The 22587-nt window shown below is 41.2% G+C and overlaps 1 protein-coding gene across 1 annotated transcript in view; it reads right to left on the reverse strand.

Moving 5' to 3' along the window:
- Nucleotides 1-22587, reverse strand: part of MYH15 (myosin heavy chain 15) — a 45538-nt gene that overhangs the window by 17734 nt on the left and 5217 nt on the right. The window contains exons 5-27 of the mRNA XM_058825030.1: nucleotides 21385-21541; nucleotides 19796-19823; nucleotides 18843-18936; nucleotides 17553-17570; nucleotides 16853-16945; nucleotides 15499-15562; nucleotides 15308-15406; nucleotides 13347-13450; nucleotides 12798-12936; nucleotides 12122-12240; nucleotides 10880-11029; nucleotides 10402-10572; nucleotides 9111-9290; nucleotides 7704-7836; nucleotides 5880-5947; nucleotides 4361-4448; nucleotides 4014-4131; nucleotides 3664-3787; nucleotides 2846-2982; nucleotides 2214-2469; nucleotides 1537-1779; nucleotides 724-900; nucleotides 66-211 (exon numbers count right to left, since the gene is read on the reverse strand). Coding sequence (XP_058681013.1) covers nucleotides 66-211; nucleotides 724-900; nucleotides 1537-1779; nucleotides 2214-2469; nucleotides 2846-2982; nucleotides 3664-3787; nucleotides 4014-4131; nucleotides 4361-4448; nucleotides 5880-5947; nucleotides 7704-7836; nucleotides 9111-9290; nucleotides 10402-10572; nucleotides 10880-11029; nucleotides 12122-12240; nucleotides 12798-12936; nucleotides 13347-13450; nucleotides 15308-15406; nucleotides 15499-15562; nucleotides 16853-16945; nucleotides 17553-17570; nucleotides 18843-18936; nucleotides 19796-19823; nucleotides 21385-21541 — 2906 coding nt within the window. The remainder of the gene's footprint in view (nucleotides 1-65; nucleotides 212-723; nucleotides 901-1536; nucleotides 1780-2213; nucleotides 2470-2845; nucleotides 2983-3663; nucleotides 3788-4013; nucleotides 4132-4360; nucleotides 4449-5879; nucleotides 5948-7703; nucleotides 7837-9110; nucleotides 9291-10401; nucleotides 10573-10879; nucleotides 11030-12121; nucleotides 12241-12797; nucleotides 12937-13346; nucleotides 13451-15307; nucleotides 15407-15498; nucleotides 15563-16852; nucleotides 16946-17552; nucleotides 17571-18842; nucleotides 18937-19795; nucleotides 19824-21384; nucleotides 21542-22587) is intronic.

Here is a 22587-nt window from a genome sequence, read left to right on the forward strand (position 1 = left end):
TGAAGGCTCTTAAATGACACTGTAACTGTGCTGCTTTATTTGGTACAACATAATCAACTTCTTACTTTTTCAGCTTTTCTTCCATCTGCAGTTTATCATTTTCCAAGTCCATGACACTCTCTTGGGTCAGCTTCAAATCCCCTTCCAGTTTGCGTTTTGCCCTTTCTAGATCCATCCTCACTTTCTTCTCTTGTTCCAGTGATCCCTCAAGCTTTAGGAGCAAAGTCACTTAATAAATATATTGAACACAGATGGTTTACAACAGTCAGATGTAGGCTGTGCCCCGTTCTAGTGAGCTAGTGCTGAGTTCTAGTGAGCTGTGAAGCAGAAGCACTTAAGCACAAGCATACTAGTTTACAAGTTTTGTTTTCTAGCAGCCAGTGGGCATATGGTGCTAAACAAATAGAACAAAATAGTCCATGCTTTAGATTTGTGCAAGCATTAGAGTTCTCTTAACAGTGAAGTTCTGTTTGACTTCATGCCAGTTACATTGCAAGTGCAAGTTGGGAGGATTTTCCCTTGTTATTGCAATCCTTTGAAAGGCTGAACACAGATCAATTTTGGTGGTGTTTCTGTAATTATAACTTTTACAGACAGTACAAGGAGTACATTTCTAAAAGGGGAATATATTTCAAAGGTTTGCAACCTTTCAGGCTCATGAAAGGTCTGCTGTAAGTGATGGTCAAACAAGCCTCGTGAAACATAAAGGAAGAGCCAGCTTACATCATCCACTTGCTGTTCCAGTTTCACTTTAGCTTTGCTCAGTGTGTTGACTTTGTCCTCTTCTGCTTGCAGGTCATCTAGAACTTGCTGATGAGATTCCTGCAAGGACTTTTTCTCCTTGGTAAGTTTGCTGATATTCTCATCAAGTGTTGCCATTTCTTCTGTCAGATTTTTGACCTGGATGAGAAAGGAAGATGTGTTTGTAAGACTTTGAAGGAAGGGATTAAATGTCTATCTGGTCTGAATAGTCTCAAATGACTATCTGATCTGAACCTGTAAGCAGGAAAACAAGAGAAAGAAATGGATCTCTCCCCTCCCAGCACCTCATGGCTTTTTGAGTTAAATTGCCATCAAGGGAGTTAATGTCTGCCAGTTTTTGGTGTGGGGGTAGTACATTATTTCAAACATACTAAATTCCTATCAGAGTCACTCCTGTTGTTAGACTCCAGCTTCTGATTCTCTCTGGGAAGAGCAGGAGATGACTTTTTCCATTGACACTCTATAAGGAGGACATCTGGAGGAGTTCCTAGAAGCAGAAACAATCTTCTACAGCAGAAGATTGTTTACTTTTAAAATGCCACAAATAGGTATAATTCTTTAGCTGAAGTGCAGTAAGACTCACTTCAAAAAAAAGGAAACTTAGGCTCAGAGGTAACAATTTTTACCTCATAAAGTCAAATTACTGTATCTACTGATCCTTCAGTGTGGCCTGTGTAACAAACAGTGTAAAACCATCAGAAGACCCGTAGCACTTCTCGCAAAGGTAATCCATGCCCAGCCTCTTTTGAATACATGGTGAAGTTCTGAATGTACCTTGTTTTCAGTAGCATGTTTCTCTTTCTCTACTTTTGCAAGTGTTATTTCGAGATCATCAATATCTTTCTTGAGCTCAGAGCACTCATCTTCCAGTTTTCTCTTCTTAGAAGTCAGCTCAGAATTCATCTCTTCCTCGTCCTCAACCCTCTCTGTCAGTTCTTTGACTTTGGCTTCCAGCTGAATCTTGGATTTAATCAACAAGTCACAGCGTTCCTCAGCATCTGCCAGAGTGTCTTGCTCCTGGTGTGGCACAAGAAAGAGAACAGCAATGACTGACTTTTTTTCTCCCTCACTTGTCCCCTAGCCTGTAACTGGTCAGGGAGCCTGATAGAAAGCAACAAAGTAGTGCAAGGAAAATTTTCTATTCTTGATTTCAGAAGACAAGTAATTAACAGAGAAGGATGAGATAGTCGTGAGCATGACCAGTCACATACCAGACTACTTGCATGTGTTACTGCTGTGGACAGTACCTTGAACAGAATCTGTTGAGATTTGCATTGTTAGCCCACCTGGTTATATGCTAAAACATAAGAACTTCTATCCACTCTGAGTTTTGGAAAGGCTCTGGCAGTATCAACAGCTTATTTTTATTAAATTCCACTAACACTCTAGTCTGTAAACCTTCGAGTTTCAAACAATGTCTAATAAGTATATAAATCTATATGAGCACTCACAGCTTGGAGCTGGAGAAGCAAATCATTTTTTTCCTGAACTAAGGAGACTTGCTTTTCCTCGAGTTCCTTCCTCCGGGCTTCAGATTTTTCCAGGGCCTCCTTCAGTTTCAAGAATTCTTCCTTCATATTGGCCATCTCCTTTTCAGTTTCTGCAGTCTTCAGGAGAGGCTTGATCTTAAAGAAAAGCTTCATCCAAGGCCAGTTCTTGACAGCCATAAAAGCGCGGATGTTCCACTGAATTACAAGAAGGGCGTCCCTGGTTTAAGAGAAAACAAAAAAACTCCCTAAATCTTAGCCTGAATTGAAAAAGTGAAGGGTTTTGTTTTCATTCTCAGTCAGTTTCATTGTTTTTTTCTGAGCAATATTAGGAACCTTTACTAATTTCCGAGAGATAAGAGAAACTTCCTCCAGATCTCTTCATTTTCAGAGACACAAAAAATTTCCAAATCTCATTTTCACCAAAGCTGCGGGCAATTAATATACAGTTGCTATTATTTTTATCACACATAGATGTAAAGCTTTTAATTTAGGGTTATCTATAGCCTTAGGGACTGTAATTAATAGCTTTACTCAACTTATAATTAAATGGTAATTACTATTATCTGCTAAGATTTAAGGGGGTGCCTTCATACCTGCGCTCCACTATCTTCTGAAACTCAATCCGCATCAATCTGCCGCGTGCTCTGGCCTGGATCATCGTTAAGATTTTCGCAAGTCTCTCATCCCTCATTTCTTCTAGATGGCCCAAGAGACCAGCCTTGAAGAACACCTGGTGCATGCATAGATGTCAGTTCACCACAAAGAACGATTTATATCAGAGCTACATGTCAGCTACCTTGCTGAAATGATTCACTCTCTATTCTTATTGACACATTATAACCTAGGCGAGTATAGAGGGCCAAATACTGCTTGCATAAGGCACTTTGCTGTACAGTTCCAGAGTAGTTTTAAAACTGGGTTTTATCTCCCCAGTTTTGAATAGGCCAAACAATTTTATTGCCACAATACCTTTCAGCTGTGGCAGAGGTTCTAAGTAGGTCAGCTGAACCACAACTCCTGACTCCCAGAAATCCCTACTAATGGGATCATGTGAGAATTCCACATGGCTTCATTTCAAAAGATGCAGCTGATCTTGTGGTCCATCTATGTCTGAATGTACCTATATTATACTAAATAAGCGATTGTTTTACTAGGGGGCATGGAGCATCAGCTGGTGCTGTGTCTGCTTGTAGAATTGCTCTAATAAAAGCTCTGTGGGAGCCAGAGAGTTGAATTTCCTCTAGCACAGCTTAGAATTTACTATCACTTTGCTGCTATTTTGCTCGTTTCTTCTATTATTAAATCCCCATTAAACACTACCACCAGAAATTGCAGTGTCCTGTTCTGCAAATTAAATACCAGATCTATCACTTTTCTCTTTACATAAGCAATGATAGTCTTTCCTGGTTACCTTGGTGTGCCCAAAACGATATTGGGTATGGTCAACATCTAAAGATGCCATCAGTTTTTCAGCAGCTTTTCTGCTATCCACAAACTTATCCTCTGGGATTGCTCCTGGATTCAGGATGCGGTACCTGTTAATAACAAATGAAAAATGTGTAAAATCAGCTTAGATTACATTTTAGGGGTTTTTTCCTTTTCCCCCAAAATTTAAAGAACCCAAACCAAAACACCCAGGGTAATCTCCTGCCATGTATCTACACAGACACAAGGAAGAGCAGAATTCTGCCATCCAAGTCAGGCGAACTGAATGGAAGGTAAACTTGGATGGAACAGGAGACAGTCATAGCTCTGCATTACCTTTGTTTGAAGTCAGCATAAAGCACCCTGTTCGGGAAACCCTTCCGGCAAATGCGGATGCCTTCCAGGACACCATTACAGCGGAGCTGATGCAAAACAAGGAACGCATCCATCTCCCCTGCAGGGGGAAAACAAGGCTAAATTAAAAGGAGTTTCTCCACAGGGCTTCATCTTCATTTCCCCAAGGAAATTGGAAAATGTGAGATGTCATCTCCTGAGAGAGCAACATGATTGGATTAGGTAAAAAGTGCAGACAGTATTTAAGTACAATCTGGTGACTCAGAAGTGAGTAATAAAATGACAGAGTGAAATATTCTAAAATTTTAAGACCATTGCCTTTTTCCTACCTGGAGTTTTTGATTCATTTGGGATAATGCATCGTACAAAGTGAGGGGCTGTAGATTTTAGGTTAGTCATCAGCTTATTTAAATTTTCCTAGAACAAACACATTAAAAACATTATTAGCTTTAGCGATTTAGTGGAATTCCAACCACTATTTCTTTGGTTTGATGGTTGCTAATTTAAGAAGCTCATTTTTCTAAAAATTCTCTGACAAAATGATAAGCTTACCAAAATTATTAGAGAGAAATATGTTCAAATAAACCAAAGTACAATTTAACATTATTATAGGACTCCACATCAGTTTTAGCAAAGAAGATACGTGTTTTATTTACAACCTCAGAAATTCAAAACCCCAGATGAACAGCAAGCAAGACTCAGCATCATTTGCTGGAGCATTTTAGTAAAGCCAACTGCATCTTTGCCTAGTCACTTCCCTACTCAGTGGGAAGAGCTCACAATTTCCATCTCATAAAGGTGGAAAGCACCACATTTTCCACCTGTTCCTCATAAAGGCTGGAGTTTTGTCTCCTGGCAAAACATTTTCCCTTTATTGGTCTTAATCAGACATGTCCTATGCAGACAGCAAGCTAGCTCAGAAGAAGCCAACCATTCAGTGATCACCAGGCTCTGGGGAAAGTGTTTTGTTCAGTAAGTAGAAAATGGAGACCATGGGAGGTGGAATGCAATGCCATCAGCACGTCTGTGCAAACTGCAGAGTCCTCATATGCCAGTCAGGACAACAATCTGAGCTGGGTACTAACAGCTGCCTATGTGCTGGAAAGTGGGCTTCTATGTGTGGCTTATTAATTATTGTCTGAGTGCCCCTTCAGCCCCCTTTATACCTCATCAGCTGGTAAGATACAGATCTCTGTTTCCTGTGATTTCCCTTCATGGGAAGTATCTCCAAACAAGATAAAATGGTATGATTAGTGGGCAACTACATCCTTCCCACCCTGGGGTTTACCTGCATTACAGCTTCCTCATTGTTACCCATAGAAATGGTAGTAATGGTATAAAAAGTTAAATAGCCCCATTTTCCCCTCAGCCATGATTCCTAATGACAGCTTCCACCAGGATCACATGCCAGTGCCAGAAGAAGGGAATAACTGAGGAAACAAAAGGCTTTATGCCACTTCATTCAACAACTTTTTGTTTTCCATGCTCTAATCCTAGGATCCAATTACAAGCAGTAATCAGATAGGGACTAGCAAATTACTTGTAATCAATTCCTGTTCCAGAGACAAGCATGAAGCTGTAAGCAACAAAATAAGTGATATAGGTTGTTGGCTTCATTTTGTGAATCTTTCTCAGACACAGTATAAAAAACAATGTCCTGACTGGTCCAAGATGATGAAATGGAGCAGCCCCTGGCATGCAGTTTTAATAGCAGTGTATTTCCTTAGCCAAGGTCAATAACTGTCCACAAGTCAAATTTCAATCTTGGATTTCAATTTTTCCCTGTCCATTAAAGCCCTTAACATTCTTGTCTTAACTCAAACCACCAGATGAGTAGAGGTTGCAAACCTTGTGCAATGAGGACACTGTTTGGAACGAAGCACCCTTCTTGCGTTTCTTTTCTCCACCCTGATCACCTAAGGAGAAAAAAAGAAGCACAAACCAAACCATATCTCAGTAAGTGATGCAGGCAGAGTGTGGAAAACAGACCATTTTAATAGTGCTGCTCTATTTGACTAAAAGACTCTGATTGCTCAAATTTTATACAAGACATTCTGAAAATCATGTGTGATACATCACACATTTGCAGCTCTCTGTCCATAGTTAGGAATTTTGTCAAAGACCACTGTAAAATTTCTGGATTGCATTTGCAATTCAGATCTATGCTTCATCATTTCTTATGCAGAAAAGCCCATAAATATGAATATGGCAGAAAAAAACTTTTAACAAAAGTAATTTGTAGTTTGTTAAAAGCTTCATAGAGTGAGATAATGTAGAAAAATTTAGAGAAAATAATGCTTACAGAAAATTTGTACTACACATTGTACTGTATAGAAACCGATTCTCTGCTATGCAGACACTGAACTTGTGCAAGATTTGTCTAGAATAGAGGGAAATAATAGTAACTTTGCATCCCTTGAATTTTGCTCAAAGCTTTGGAGTCAGAATCATTCATGCTCTCCCAAGGAATGCTAGTTTCTGACAAGACCTTTACAAAGTTTCACAGGTTCATGACAGGACCCAAAAATGTACAGCAGCTGCTGCAGCTTTCTTAAGCAGTGGGCCATTAGATCATTCCCAGGAGATCTGTCATTGTGTCACCTGTCAACATAAAAGGAGAAGTGAAGAGTGAAATGTGCTTGATGCAATTATCCACAGGCTTTTCCCTTTCAGAAGGTGATACTGCTGGGAGTGGAAAAGGCTAATCTGGACAGGCTGTTCCTTTCTCCTGACACCAAAGAAAAGCAAGGTAGTATTCAGACAGACCAGAATATCCACAGGCAAATAAGCAGTTAGTAACTTGCAAGGATTTGTTCATGGGAGGATGTTTGCTATTTACATTCGGCTTCATGTCATTCCCATTACGAAGTCTTCAGCCTGCTTGCTTCCTAGGAAATTGTTATGTGATAAATGACAAGAGCACCTCTTGAAATGAGATTCTGATAAACAGGCTGTAAGTGATTGCAACTTCAGGGCATAAGAGCTACATCTTTGTAATGAATACCAGTCATTTACTTAAGATCAATTTTCTGAATGTTTGCTACTTGTCTTCTCACAAATAAAGAGTTCTATGTAAAGGACAGAGATTAAATATGTTCTCAGATATACATTATTACATTGTACATTAGTACAGTGTACATTGTCAAATAAAAGAAAAACAGCAGCAAGCAAAAAGGAAGACAAATTGGCAAAGCCTTCTACTATGACCAATTTGGGATGGTGTCCTGCTACCTTCAGTGTGTACTTGCCACTAATCCAATAAAATATTCCAAAACTGCCTCTTAAACTTGGTATTTCTTATTTATTTCACGGGGGCTAGCAAGGAGTACTACAGCATGTGAAACAAGAGCTGTTCTTTTTCGTTGGCATTTATGTACACAATCTTTGATGCAACACTTGGCTGCATTTCTGAACACTTGCATACTCAAATTCCTGCTGGATTATTCGCAACACAGCTTTCCTTGCTCAGAGGTACTATACATTCAACCTAGCTGAGAAAATGGTCTCCTTCCTATAACTGGCAAACTCCTACAGCTTCTGTGCACATCTAAATAATTAGTCACTGCCCCATCTAACACTGAGGCAATTGCAGTTGAGAGATTTGCTTAGGTTCTGAAATTCATCCCCAAGCACGCATCCCAAACCCAAAGGAAGCCCATGTGAGCTGCTTACCGCTGTCAGCGCCAATGTAGCTTTCAAACAAGCTTGCCAGGAGCTTGTTGGAGGATTTCTGGAAAATGCCTACTACGGTTTCATTAAGCGGGTCCTTGTTCTTCTCAAGCCACCCAATGATGTTGTAGGGAACCTACAGCAAGGCATTGAAAACAAACCAAAGGTTGCCAATGTTCCCCTCAGAGCAGCCAGCAGTTCTTTGCAGTTCAGCTTGAAGCCAATGACTTTTTGTGAAGAGCTGTTCTCAAAGCAGTACGAGCTGCCCTGGTTTTCATCACTTCCCCTCCAATTCTCTGCTTCCTAATTCCCAAACCTCTCTTCCTAATAGTGAATCCCACACACTTCTTCCAAACTATCTGGTCCCTACATCTTCTCACAGACTCATGTGGTTATCTGTGAAGATACCATGTGGTATTGGTGTCCCAGGAACGCTATCAAAAAGTGCTGAAGTATAAATCACACGAGTCATAATTTAACTTCAAAATAGCATGCTACACTGGAATAATTAGGGTTTTCTAATGGAATCTTAATGATTACAAACTAACTCCAGGACTTTGCTGCAGCTCTGTTTAGCGGGAAAATATGTTCCATTATCAGTACCACAAGGGAATAGAAATTCGAACTTTTTCTGCTGAATGATTTAACAACTGCAGATAAGTACCAAAATCAGCATAATTTCTTTTAATAATTACAAAATTAGCTTAATGCTCAATTATAATTTGAAATTAACAGCATCAGGTAAATTCCTGTACTGCTATGCAGGCTTCTTATCAATTGTAGTTTGATTTAAAAATTCCTGTGATCCTCTCAAATTATTTCTGCCTATCTGGTCTGAAAACAGAACTTCAAAACTGGACAAGTTTTGGCTCAGGTATCACAGTACTGGATTATGTTCTTGTTCACCTCATCAAGAATGAAATTGTAAACTGAACCACCACATCAAAGCTAACCACACTTATTTTTGCTATTTTGACACACTGGTCCTAAAATGAGTAAAAAATGATATCTTTTTTTTTTTTAATTGTCCCTTGAGTTAAAGCAGAAATTAGTTAATTTTTCCAGAAACCAAGGTGAAAAGTTAGATGCTGCTGCTGTTTAATCACTAGACTTACTCAGATTGGAGGAAAAGTTATAAAGGCAAAGCAAGGCATACTTCCAGGAAAAGTACTATTAGCCATCCTCAGTTTATTTCATTCTATTGGTACATCTAAGGAGCAGATGTCCTGGAGTGTGGTGGCATCTTACTCTGCTGCAACACTTGTGCAGAGTGAGTAGATATTTGTTTTTACTCTTCACCTTTATTTTCTTCCCCTCTTCATCCTTCCCACCCTCCCTTGTTGTGTGCTACAGGCAAACCCCACCTGAAAGACTTCTGATACAAAGTCTGCCTGCCAGCAGAGGACTTACTGCACCAGCATAATGAAGGAGTTCAAAGTGGGCTTCATATTTCCTTTTCTTATCAGGCCTGGGCTTCTGTAAATTGGGTGACTTGCCAAGATGGTTGTCGTAGAGTTTGGATTTGAATGTCATATCTGTGGCTTTTGGGAACATGCACTCCTCTTCAAGGATAGACAGGATTCCCAGTGGCTGTGGATTTAAGAGCATCTTTGTTGGGAAACGTTTAGGCTTTCTGCTTTCAGTAGCTATGAAACCTGTAAGTTTTATCTGATGAAATGTTAAGCCTGCAAAATTTCTTCTTAACCTGAGGAGGAAGTTTTTGACTATTGTGTAAAAACAGTAACCACCCCATTGACTATTCAGTATGTCACCTTTGACTGTTCAGTATGTCACTTCTGCCTTAGGAGGCTTTATGAGAGAAAGAGTTTGATTTATCTTTCAGGGCAGCTGGACAAACTAGCATTTTATCATTCACATCTCAGGAAGAGATGAACAAACCTCCTAGCACTGGGCAGATTGGTTTTGAGGGATTAGGATCATGCACACATATCCTGCCCTTGGACAAGAAAGTGATCAAATAGAAGACCACTGAATAATCAGACTTTCTACTTCTGCTGCTACAAATTTCCTGCATTAGCATTTCTTGCATTAGCATCTTCCTGCTAATGCAAGATGCAAAATTTCATGTTTCCTCACAGATCAGCAGGGTTAGATACTGTGCCGTAAAACATGGTAGAAAGAGATACAAAGACAGGTTATACAGCAGAGGACAGCTGTCGCTACCAGGACCACATTTTACTCCCCAAAAAAGGGAAAAGGAAAGGCATATCCCATGCTGAGGAAGTGGTGAGAGGTTTCTTTCTTTTTCAGGGTAGAAAGAGCACAAAGGACTTTGCACATCAGCATGTACATCTCCTGTGAGAAAGAGGAGTCTCACAGGAGATGCATGGGGCACAAGACTGAAAAATTGCATTTGCCCTGAAAAGGTGACGAGTTTGATGTTAAGCACATGTGGTACAGACTAAACTGAGGAACAGCAGGGACAGAGAAAGAGAAAAGTGCAAACCAGGGAAGATGATACAGCCATAGAAATTACCAGTTACAGCTTGTTGGCTGTTGGGTCGATAAGGCAGAATTCCAAAGGTAAAGCTGAATGAACACAAATATTGATTTTCCTTTGATTCTGTATTGCAGGTAGAAAGGCAAGAAACTTGTCATGCTGTTTATCCTGCTCTGTTCACTGGGCCATGAAGACACACCCATCAGTGTATTCAGTGAATAGTCCTTGGCATGTACGTACCTTCTCGATTAGATCGATGCAGGCCTGCAGGTCCATGCCAAAGTCAATGAATACCCACTCAATGCCTTCCTTCTTATATTCTTCTTGCTCCAGGACAAACATGTGATGATTGAAAAACTGTTGCAGTTTCTCATTAGTGTAATTGATGCACAGCTGCTCAAAGCTGTTAAACTGCAGAAAGAGAAAAAAATAAGAATTTTCATTGCTGTTAACTTGGTGGAACAGCAAGAAGGAAACTGTTTACAGCCCAAAGCATATGAGATGTTGCTCCCAGGAGCTATTGGCATGTCCAGCCAAGTGGTTTTTATATCTATTAATGAAAAAAAAACCCCAAACATGTAAAACCATACACATTATTTGCCTTATGGCTTTCTCAGCACTTTGCCTTCTGTTCATTTGGAAAGAGAAACACCCAACCAAGAGCTATCTCTTGACATTTTTATGTCCTTCCAACCAGTCCTCACATATTAATACTCACATCAAAGATTTCAAACCCAGCAATATCCAGGACTCCAATGAAGAACTGTCTTGGCAGCTTAGTGTCCAAGGTCTTGTTGATACGGACCACCAGCCATTTGAACATTCGATCGTACACTGCCTTAGATAAGGCCCCAACAGCATACAGAACCTAAAATACACATTTTAGAGCACTGCAGTGTGAAATAAAATTCATTAGGGAACACAAAGATTTTGGTGCAGTAGACTATTTCAATGTCTATGTACAGTTTAAATGAAATTTCCCAATGCTTTGTATAATCACCAAAGTATCGTTAATACAACACAGTTTCTCTTATTATCTCTGCTGAATTTCATTCAAATCACTGCTAAATACATGGATGTCTACCAACACGTATGATAAAGTGCTTGTGAAGTACATCTTGGGAAACAACTGGACAGCAAGTTCCAAATGTTTTAATCCATTATAGTTCTGTGGAAGTAAGGTAGCAGAAACTCACAGGCCAGAAGCCAGCTATGATGTCCAGAGCTACTGCCAGAGAAGAGTAGAGGTTTATGCCCATGTTGATTGACATTTGCCTCTAATTTTTGAGGGATGCTATGGCATGAACAGGCAATAGGAAAATTCTGTCCAAAGTATCTTCTTTAGCCTGTGCACGTCTGCATCATCAGGATACACCTCTCTGTAGTGGTTTTCTACTTTCTAAACCTGTACCACAGGCAGTCTTCAAACAGCAACTTTTATTGTAACCAAAACACTGCAGCATCTTCTATAATATTGCTACAACTGCAGCATAGCAACCCAAGGACTCCTTTTCCCTTAAATTAGGAGATAACTTTAAGTGGATATTGCCTTTAGCTGATTGAGGTCACACAGAGATTAAAAATTACATGAATAATGAATGAGCGATGAGTGAGTGAATAAATAATCCACGGCTCAAATCTTCTAGGTAACTATCCTCATCCAGAATTAGCTATCAATCCCCATGTGGTATTACTGCACCTGGTTTCCTGGAGTGCTGCTAACACATCAGACAAACAATTCTATCAAAAGTTGTGCTGGACAGTATTCCTTTGTCAGTCTCTTCCCTGGTTTCCCTCAATTTCACCATGTATTTCCCCAAGTTTGGGCATATAAAATGAGAAAAGGTACTAGAGGCTCATGTTAATATTTCTAGCAGCTGTCTGTCTCTCTGAGATGTTACAGGCAAATCCTCTAGGCTTGCAGGACATGTATACAAATATCATGAAAGTGTCTCCTTACCTGTTCAACACTTTGACCTTTGGTCACATACTCATTGCCAACTTTCACTCTAGGGTGCAACAAACCCTTAATCAAATCAGAGGAGTTGATTCCCATCAGGTAGGCAGCTTTGTCAGCACCTGGTCAGGAGATATAAGGTTTCAATTGGCTTGAAACTTCTACATGGAAACATGCCCAGCTAAAAAAACATGTTAAGTACATTCACTTCAAAAGACAAATTAGATAAAGGCCTGATTTGTGTTAGGTATGCCTGTACTCTCCCTTATGGAAGATCATCTGACTACTTTACACCCCAATTGTTGCCAGAATCTCAATTAAGAAGCTCTTCAGGTTTAGGGAAAAGAACATATCTCCACACAGGTTATAGACAGTTTCAGGTGTAAGACAAAATAAAGAAGCAGGACCTGTAATCATGAAAGAGAAAGTTAAGGCAGCAGAATTTCACAACCATTTTGTGCAAATGGTCTCAAACATGGCATTTGATCCTGTTAGTCTGGCTGTGTTCATCTCCTGCTGAGTAAGGTTATCCACCACTGAATAAGCCTTTACAAGTACAGCACTCTTGGCTGATCAGAGTGTGCAAGAACAAAGCAAACAGGCAGCTGCTTCCTCAGCACAGTGCCTGGTACATGCCAGACTTTTGAAGCTGAGGAGCAATTTTAGGTGTTATTCTTACTTTCAGTGCCATCAGCCTCTGCCTGCTCCTCTCGGGGTCTTTGCTTGAATTTCATATTCCCAAAGTGCATGATGGCCCCTGTGAGCTTGTAGGAACCAGCCTTCTCATCAGGCACAAATCCCAGGATGTCCATGGCTTGCTGGGAAAAGAAAACACAGGCATGTTGTCACTTTTCTGCTCAAAAGCAGTGGAGGTTGCAGCCCTACAATCTGCAGGGCAGATATTACTATCCTGCCAAGGGGTGTTATCACCCAAAGCAGCCACTGGAACGCCCTGAAGACCCAGCAGTGGCAGGGGACCCAGGGGTGAGCTCTCCTCATCTAGCATTTTATATATAAAAAAATTATAAAAGGTGGACATTACGTGGAGCAAGGCCAGATTCAAAAGTGTAACAGTTTACCAGACCTTGTGCTTCACAGTCTGAATGTAGTTAAGACCCAATCCTGCTTTTGCTTTAGTCCAGCAGTTTCAGGGACAGAAGTCAGGCTCCTCCCAGTAGTCTTCCTCCCCTGATCTAGGAAACCCAAAGTCATATCCATACAGACTTACATCTGTTGCCAACAGTTCTTCTCCATCGTCCAAGTTGTCCACTGTAACCACTCCTTGTGAGCAGAAGTGGTAGTCATATGGGTTGGTAGAGATCAGGAGCATGTCTGTAAAAGAACTGCCAAGGTCAAAACTGCCATCCATTCAGGTTACCCTCAGAAATGGAGATGGAAAAATCAAATGTAACCTACATTTGTCTCTGCACTACTGCGTTGTTTTGTTGTTTTTATTTTAATAATTGCAGGGCAGAAACCAGAAACTCTCCTATTCTACTATGTTAGTCTGAAGATGTAGAGAAAGTGAATAAAAAGGATATGGAAATACTGCATATTAGCATCTACTGTGCATACACATCTATTAAGCATGTATTGCAGCATATTGAGTCCATAATTTCCTGTATAGACCTACTCTTTGCCTACATGTTTTTAGGGGTAAAAAATCCCATCTAAATAGAGGGGAGAAAAAGATTTTAGTATGATCCAAGACAGGGAGTATGGGCATGGCTCTCCTTTTTTACAACAGTCCCAGAGAAGAGTGACTTCCAGCACCCTTTGCAGAAGACATTTGGCTTTTGATAAACAAAAGACAGAATATGTCTTGCTCCATGGTATCAAAATACAAAAATGCAGAGTTGTCCACAAAGCTAGCTGCTTCTAAAAGTACAGGCAGAATTCTGCTTCCTTAAATCAACTGAAAGTTTCACCCACATTCCCCAAACCAAGGTCTGGTCTAGATTTCAATCTTTTTTATGCAGGCACACATCTCTACAAATCTAAATATGTGGCTATCATATATCATAAATAAATGGCTATCAATATCCGTTTATATGAAATCTTATTCTCTATAAGCTTGTCTTACTTTGCTATGTAGTCACTCTGATATAAATGACTTTATGTTCATCCATAGTTGACATTGATACTTATCCATATTTAGATATGGATGTGTTTATATACAAGCACATACATTTCTTGTCTACAAAACACACGCCCCTGTTGGTTTCAGCCTCTTCAAGAGTCTGCAGACATGTTCCTGCTGGCCAGAAAGGTGTGTGCTGTTATGGAGCACACAGAGAGTTTATGAGATAGAGAGCGTTTTCCCAGCACAGGGATTCTCACAGGAATCTCAGTGCAAAGCTTCCTTGAAATCTTTCCCATAATTGCCATTAATTAGGCCACGTAAAGCTTAGAGTATTAGGGATTTGACCACGCACTGTTAGGATAGTAAGACTTCAAAAGAGATTATGATTGCTATGGCTTAGTGGGAGTGTAGAAGTGCAATGAAGTGACCCTCCAACATATTTTACAGAATGTGTTCCTTCAGAGCACAAATTGAAGTCAGCAAACAACGTCACTTAAATAACCAGTGAAGGTTTTATCCAAAGCATCTCGGCCCCTCTCTGCCCTTCTCCAGCGGGTCTGTGGGACCACGCTGAGCCAGGAGAAGCTTGAAAGGGGTAATCACCACATAATCAGCAGCAGGCAGCTTTGAACATTCTCTCCTGCTGCACAACATGCTGGAATGTCAGTTTTGTCACTTGGGACAGAAAGAGGAAACTAGCTTTTCTTTGTGGACCTATAAGCAAATCTTCTCATACGTGGAAATCTGGATAATTAAAGTTTTATCACCACAAATGCTTTGGGGGCATAGCATTTTCCAGATGTTTTGAGACCTTGGATTACACAAATTCAGTGTGACACTTTTTCCCTTTATAGTGCTATGTTTTAAAAGTTCTGCCTGAGTCTTATTCCCATTAGATTAATCTGTAATAAAAGAAAAATGGTCTCTGCTGCTGCCACTGGAACAACGTCTCTAAATCTCTAAAAGATTGTATTTGACAGTGGAAGTTCAGATTCATCAAGTAGAAGCATAAGGGCCTTTCTGCACATGGGTTTGCCTCCTAATCCCTTATCCACTGTCTCTTCAGTTTTGGGCTCTTAAAAGATGTGGATCCACATAATGCTTACCTAGTAACTCTGGTTTCTTTCCTGACAGGATCTGGTAGAAGATGTGATAGTCTCTTTCACCAGGTTGCTGGAAAATCACTCGAGATTTCTCCAATAAATCTAGTCACACAAAGGAAAATTCAGTGAGAAAGGGTCTTGCAGCTTTCAGATGAGCAATTGTATTTTTTAAAAGGAGAGAGTTTGCTGCTTACAAATCTCAATATCAGCAGATGACAGCTTGCCTGTAGTTCCAAAATGGATTCGGATAAATTTACCCTAATTCACACAGAAGAATATTCTAATTAGTGCATATAGTATACACAGAGGGAAACAAAGAATGCAGTTTGAAGGCAATCATTTGGCCCAAAGAATCAATTTATGCAAACTCCTTGGCTTTGCACAGGCATATTTTCAGTGAAAAATATCAAACAATAAAATTACTGTCTTCCAAGCCTAAATCTGTACATAGAGCTATGTAATCTGCTTGTGGAGAAAGGATAACAGTGTACTTTTCTGCCAGGCTAAGATATGGCAAAGCACACAGCTTCCAGTTGCATGATGCAGGTTTACTGTAATGCAGGACTCAGAGCATTAAGCCTGGGCTTAAGACACACAGGCTCCTTTTTTGACTTCTCCTCATTTGCAGTCCCAACTTACATGCACTTACTTATGTCAGAAGAGTGCTGTGATTTTACACAGCTTTGCCCATTAAATTTACATATCCATTTCTCCCAATTCATAAAAAATTAGTAGTTTTCATTTAGTTTCTCATATTCAACACACAAAAATAATTCATTTCCCTTCCAGCTGACAAGCTCCTTATACAACTGTGTAGCTCTACAGATGCTTACAACCCCTGGTCCTCTCCACCCCTTCCAATTTAATTTTAAACAGGATTTGTTAGGGAAGCATGGGCTCCAAACTCAGGCTTGTCATCCTTATGCCATTCCTTTCGGACCTCTCAGACAATGTCAACCAAATGTGGCAGAGGCAGAGCTCCCAAGAGGATTGCTTTCCTGCCAGCCTAATGGAGAGGAGGAGAGCCCCAAGGTGATGGCAGCACGGAGGGACAAGCAGGGACAGCTTACTGAGCCAAAAAGGGAAACCTAATGGCTCAAGGGTAGGAGCACTGCTGCAGGGCGGGTCGGCACAGGGGAGGATGTGGGAGGGAGCAGGGGCTGTACTGTGTTTCTGACACTTAGAGGCAAAGTACAGCTACTACAGGAAGTATAGGAAGGGGGAAAGACAGCCTAGTGGAAAAAGAGGTAGGAAAAAAATGCGGAGGCAGTTCTGAGGAAGATCTACCACTGCTGTTCAAAGTGCTTCCTAAAACTGGGTTTTGCTTTTCTTCTGTTCATTTTAGACAATGTAAACAGTTTAAACAATTATTTTAGCTTGATATTTATTTCTCTTCAGGTTTTTGTTAGATCCTACTATGTTATTTTTCCACTCTGGAAATCCAATAATTTTAATGGGAAAAATGCAATCTATGAAGGGATTATGACATAGGTATTATTAACTGGCCACTGTTGAATAAGACATCACTGGATGATGCTGCAGACTTACGAAACGTGAGGAATTGTCATTTCTCAGGGTTTTGGCATTTCCAAAAGCTTCTAGGGCTGGGTTTGCTTGAATGATTTGATCCTCCAAGGTTCCCTAGAAATTAAGGTTGAAATACTATTGAGAAACCTACAGGCCACAGACTCAGCTGTCAGCTCTAGCTCAGCCATGCATTCACTTACAGAGCTGAGCCTATGTAGCAAAGTGATTTGTTTAGCTTCACCCCAGGGGTGACACAGTGGGAATGGCAGAACAGCGAGACCATCAGTCAATTACGAGTGCTTTAAAAGGCCTCAAAAATTCTGCTGCTCCCTACTGTTTGGCTTTGCAGATTTATCTCTTGTGCCATCTGCATGTGAAAGAAATCACCTAGTGTACTTCAGAGCATGTGGGGATATCCGAGGAATGAGGAATGTGTGTAGGAGAGGGATACTGAACACAGTGACAAGCACTAGAATGCATTTGATTTAAAAGCACTCAGAGCTGTAACATTTGGGATTCTTGGAGATGAGAAAAGCTTTAACTGTTGCTCGCACAGAGTTCAGTTTGGGAAGTGGATGACTTTTCCTGACAAGGCTCCTGGGATCATTCCCTATTCACCCAGGAGCCACAGAAAGGGAAATGCTGAGGCTCATGGCACATCTGACAGAGCCCAACACCAATTCTGCAAGGCAAAAATTAAACAGCAAAGCTGATGACTTACCCCAGTTTTCGTAGCTGGCTGTTGACAAAATAGGAACAAAATGGAGAGAAAAAAGAGAGAGAATGTGAATACTAACACAGAGAACAATATAAAATTTAACAATTAGCAAGGTTAGCTGTCTCGTGGGCACCAACACACCAGCAGTGCTTTTTGAAGCCTTCAAAAAGCATGTGTGGCTATTACTTTGCACTCGCCATACATCACAATGGTGCAAAACCAGATATTGCAGCTGGAAGATGTTTCATGTAGTTTATCAGGTCAGGTTGCATTTTCATCACCCTTTTTTACCCCAAAATTATCTAAAAGTTCAAGCGGGGCACAATCTTATTGCCTAGAACTTGTCTGTCTGCATTTATGCTCTTTTATTCTTGCTACCTAGCAGCAGTCTCTTTTCTCTGTTCATTTAGTTGATGTTTTGGTCTATCATAGGACATCCCTGGAGCAAAACCAGGTAGATTTCCAAACAGTAAGCTTGGGATGGGAGCACCATTGTTGCATGAGCACAGCAGGTTTTAGACACCACAATGAGCACCAGCCTCATTGCATGCAGGAAGCTGGCTCTGGACAACTCAACCGTGTCTTAAGAAAGCCTTGCAGGCCTCAGGAGAATGGATATTAGAGTTTGATGACGTGAGTTCTGCGCACAGACTTGAATTGTGGCTGAAATTTTGGCCTTATAAATACAGTTCACAGGAATCAGTTAATTCACCACAAAAGAGCACTGAACCCTTATTTGCAATGAAGCTCATAGCAAATAAGCTCATGGCAACACAAGATAAAAAGTAGCATGAATACAGTATTCATTGTAACCTTAGAGAGCACTTATAAGCAGAAAAGCACTTATCCAAACAGAAATACAGAAAAGCTGATTGAAAAAATATCTTTTGTCAAAGCAATCCTTTTTTTGTGGACAAAAAGGCTTTCAATGAAACAGATGTTTTGATGAGAAGTTATAATCCTAGTCTTTTTGAAGACTATTTTCCATTTGAAAAAAATCTTATTCTTTACAGCCTCTCCATCTTTTGACCAGTTTTAACACAATCAGAAGGATATTTAGCACACACAAAAACTGAAACTCCTGAGGAAAAAAACCCCAAAAGTGGCATCAACAAGCATCTGTCCAGAACCAGGGGTGGTGTTTCTGCTCCATCTGGAGCGTGGTAAGTTCATGTGTGCCTTTCTCCTTTCAGAACAGCATGCTCTCAGAACTGCAGTGTCGTGAGGTTAGTCAGACACAAGAAAGAGGGGAACCTTGGGAGTCTGAAATGAGGCAGCCAGCAGCAGACTTACATTCTTTTTACCAGTTTCACCCAGGGCTGCCACTGTGGCAAAGTACTGGATGACTCGTTTTGTGTTGACAGTCTTGCCAGCGCCGGATTCTCCGCTAGAGGAAAAGGAAGAAAACAAAACCATTGCTCAAACAGCTGCAACTCATCCTTTCAACCCTGTCCAGCCAGCTCCTCCTGTCAAGGCTGTTCTCAGACTCTCTGACTCTGGTGCCTGCAGCCTGTTGCTCAGCCATTTCTGTGGAAATACCTCAAACTGACTGAATGAAGAGGTGCAGTCCTATGAGAGCAGTAACTCGTTCTTCATACAGCTGAGCTCAGAAGTCCTGTGCAAACCCACCCTACACCGAGCTTCTTTTAGGGACATGAAGTTTAATTACAAACATCCCGACTAACTCGCTGGGGCACACATATCTACAGTTAATGAGCTAGAAAAAGCAGAGGAAAGCTGCTGTTATTTGCCAGCATCACCCAAGAACACTTGTAACTTTGTAGAGACACCCAAGTCTCCATCCTTTCATGCTTGCCAGTAAACATCACAACTGCTCTTCTGTGCCTTGATCGTCTCTCCCTCATTAGATGTATCTACACAACACTCTGAAGCATAACTTTCGGCAGGAGTAACCACACTGAACAGAAGGAGTCCTCTGCATCCAAAGATGACAGCCACAGAAAGGCTAATCCTGCAAGGAGCAGTTTTAATTGCCTGCTGAGTTGTTTTCATGCCTACACAGAATGTTCACCAGATGGGGATCAGAAGTGGACCAGACTCCATCAAACCTTTAGCTACTCCTTTCTCAAGGAGGTCAAGTTAACCATCAGATGGCCAAACTGACAGTTACTTGGTTCCAGGCGATTTAGCTGAGATTTTAAGAGTCAACTTGTATTTTATCAGGGTTTTTCTCTTCAAAGTTTTTCACAACAACAAAGTCTCAAATCAGTCAAAAAAGAACTTACGTGATCAGCATAGACTGATTCTCCCGATCTGTGAAGAGGAAAAAAAGAAAAAAGAAAGAGACACTGAGTAGGGTGTACAAATCACTTATTATAATTGCAAATGGGTACCAGAATCAGTCATGCAAGGACAGGAGAGAATCACATGAAGCAAAGACAGAAAGATAAAAACTGGCTAGAATGATTTGCAGAAGTGTGGGTTCCAGCCCTGCCCTGAATCCTTCTCTTGTGTTTTGCTCAAATTGGTATTAAATACCTGTCAGTTGTACACATTCATCTGTGTCCGGGAAACTATAATAAAGAAAGTAATTTCCTGTTCTGAAAACATTTATTCTCTTACTCCTGAGTGCGTCTTTGCTCATGTCGCTCATGTTTGACCTTTCTGCTCCTGCAATACTAGATCAACCAAAGTAATTTTGCTCTCTTTTTTTCACAGGCTGTTCCTTAAAATGCATGTGTATTCCTCTTCAGCTGGCCATGCTACTGGAACTAAGCAGTCTATTGTCCACGCCTAATTGCCTGATCAGAAACAAGCATTTATTAGAACACTCTGCAACCCTAATATATTATTAATCACGTTCAGAAAACACTAAATCATGGCAGCTTCCCAAGTCATTATGCCTAAATTCCTCTTTTCTTTTTATAATTCCAGTCGTCATGGCAGGCTACATATTGAGGAGCCTTATCTGATAAAAGAGCATCTCTGCAGCCAGACACACATTCCCTCTGCCCGGTGCTTTTTGACCCCTCACAAAAAGGCGCTTTTTCATTTTTTTAAAAGTAAGTGTCAGCACTATGTGTTCTGGTCAAGTCTCATTTGGATTTATCCAGCTGCCTTGCAGGCCCTGGTGTGAGCACATCGCTGCTGCCCTCTGCTGATAAACTCCTTTTCCCCCAGTAACGCCAGGATGAGGGCGAGGAAATTTCCCAGGGAAATCTGGAGTTTGGTCCACGGGATCAGTGCCCGGAGCCATGGCAGCCACCACGACACTCGCACAGGTCAGGGTCACAGCAGCAGTGTGACAGGGCCAGTGTGACAGCCACAGGGCTGGCCTTCACGGCAGCGGTGTGACAGGGCCAGTGTGACAGCCACAGGGCTGGCCTTCACGGCAGCGGTGTGACAGGGCCAGTGTGACAGCCACAGGGCTGGCCTTCACGGCAGCGGTGTGACAGGGCCAGAGTGACAGCCACAGGGCTGGCCTTCACTGGCCTGTGAACGCACACATCTCACCGGCATGGTGACACGCAGCGCAAACTGGCTGGAGGGCTGGTTTTGAGCTTGGAAAAGCACTAACAGACCTCTGGGACCTGGCCCCATTTCTGGATTTACTCAGCTCAGACAGCTAAATTTGTGCACCTGACAGATGGTTACCAGGAGTGCCACAGGAACAGGCAGGGCAGTTTAGAAATGAAATAAATGTACGGATACACACATGTATATAAAATCATCACAGACTGCCAAGCCCCTGTTGCTTGTGGACTATTTTCGTGTTTGTTCCATGCTGCAGAAGCTCTCACCCCCTTCCCTGCAGCACAATCACAGCAGCCTGACTGACAGGAGCAGGCTAGCGGAGGCAGGCAGTGGCACTTACTCCGCAGCATGTCGTGGTACGCGTTGTCAGCGATGGAGAAGATGTGGGGAGGAGCCTCCGAGCGCCGCTTGCCTTTGTACGCAGCAACCACCTCCGATTTGTAGACAGGCAACCACTTGTAGGGGTTTATGGTCACACAGAATAAACCAGAGTATGTCTAGAGAGTAACACAAAGCCAGAGTGAAAAAATTAATTCAAGTGATAAGGCAAAAAGTCTTGGTTAACCAAGCAGGATGTGGCATTGCCAGCTGCTGATTTAGGCTTGAATTCTGAATTGAATTTCAGACTACCTAAATTTCAGAAGTTACTGATCTGCTAAGTGACTTCCTAATTGCAATTCATACCAAACCCACAGGTATTAAACAGTTTTCAAAACGGGAAAAGGGATTTTGAGGTGTCAATCTGAAATGAAAACATCACCTTCAGTAAAGCAAAAGAGTAGCAAATAGACTTGTGTATGATTTTGTCCCTTGCTGCTCCATGGGAGTTGTTTCCTCTTGAAAACAGACATTGCAATGGAAAGTCACAGCTTCCCTGTTTGAACTTCATTTTTTGGAGGAGAAACAGCCTCCCATTATTAATTGTATGCAAGAACCTCTAGAAGATTTCTGGTGGGTGTTCAAAGAGAAAAACCACATGATAGTGTTGTGCCCCAAAGCTGTGGAACCTTTTTCAGCTTTTGGAGATGCCAGGTTGGTAAAAATCTCTTTATAGTTGCTCTTTGGATGATATACCTCAGTTCTCTGGGGCCTGGTCACTCCAAGGAAGAATCAGCTTTGAGTTGTAACTCCAGGCAATTGGTGTCAGCTGGTAACTTTTCAATTACTTAGCCCAGCTTGGAGCAATATCTTCAAAGAAACCCAGTTATCATATGGGCACAATAACTATATGCACATAGATTATTGAGTTCAGTTAAGTTCTAAAAGTTTCAGGTGAAATCCAGGTCCCTTCCCCTAAAAATAGCATTAGGACATGCTCCTGAAGGGCCTTGGCATGAATCCCTGTCCTGTTTTCTAGAAAGAAAAATAATCCACCCCTACCAGTAAACAGATTAAGGCATGATGCCAGTTTAATTTTCTGCCTATACTGATCTGCAAACAAAGCTATGCTTTGGGCCCTACATGTTCATACAGAGGTTATTAGAGAAACACAGAAAATGTTTGACAAGGAGAATTTAAATGGGTAATGTTGGATTTACTCTTC

The sequence above is a fragment of the Ammospiza caudacuta genome, chromosome 2 (assembly GCF_027887145.1).
Source record: "Ammospiza caudacuta isolate bAmmCau1 chromosome 2, bAmmCau1.pri, whole genome shotgun sequence".
Lineage (NCBI taxonomy): Eukaryota > Metazoa > Chordata > Aves > Passeriformes > Passerellidae > Ammospiza > Ammospiza caudacuta.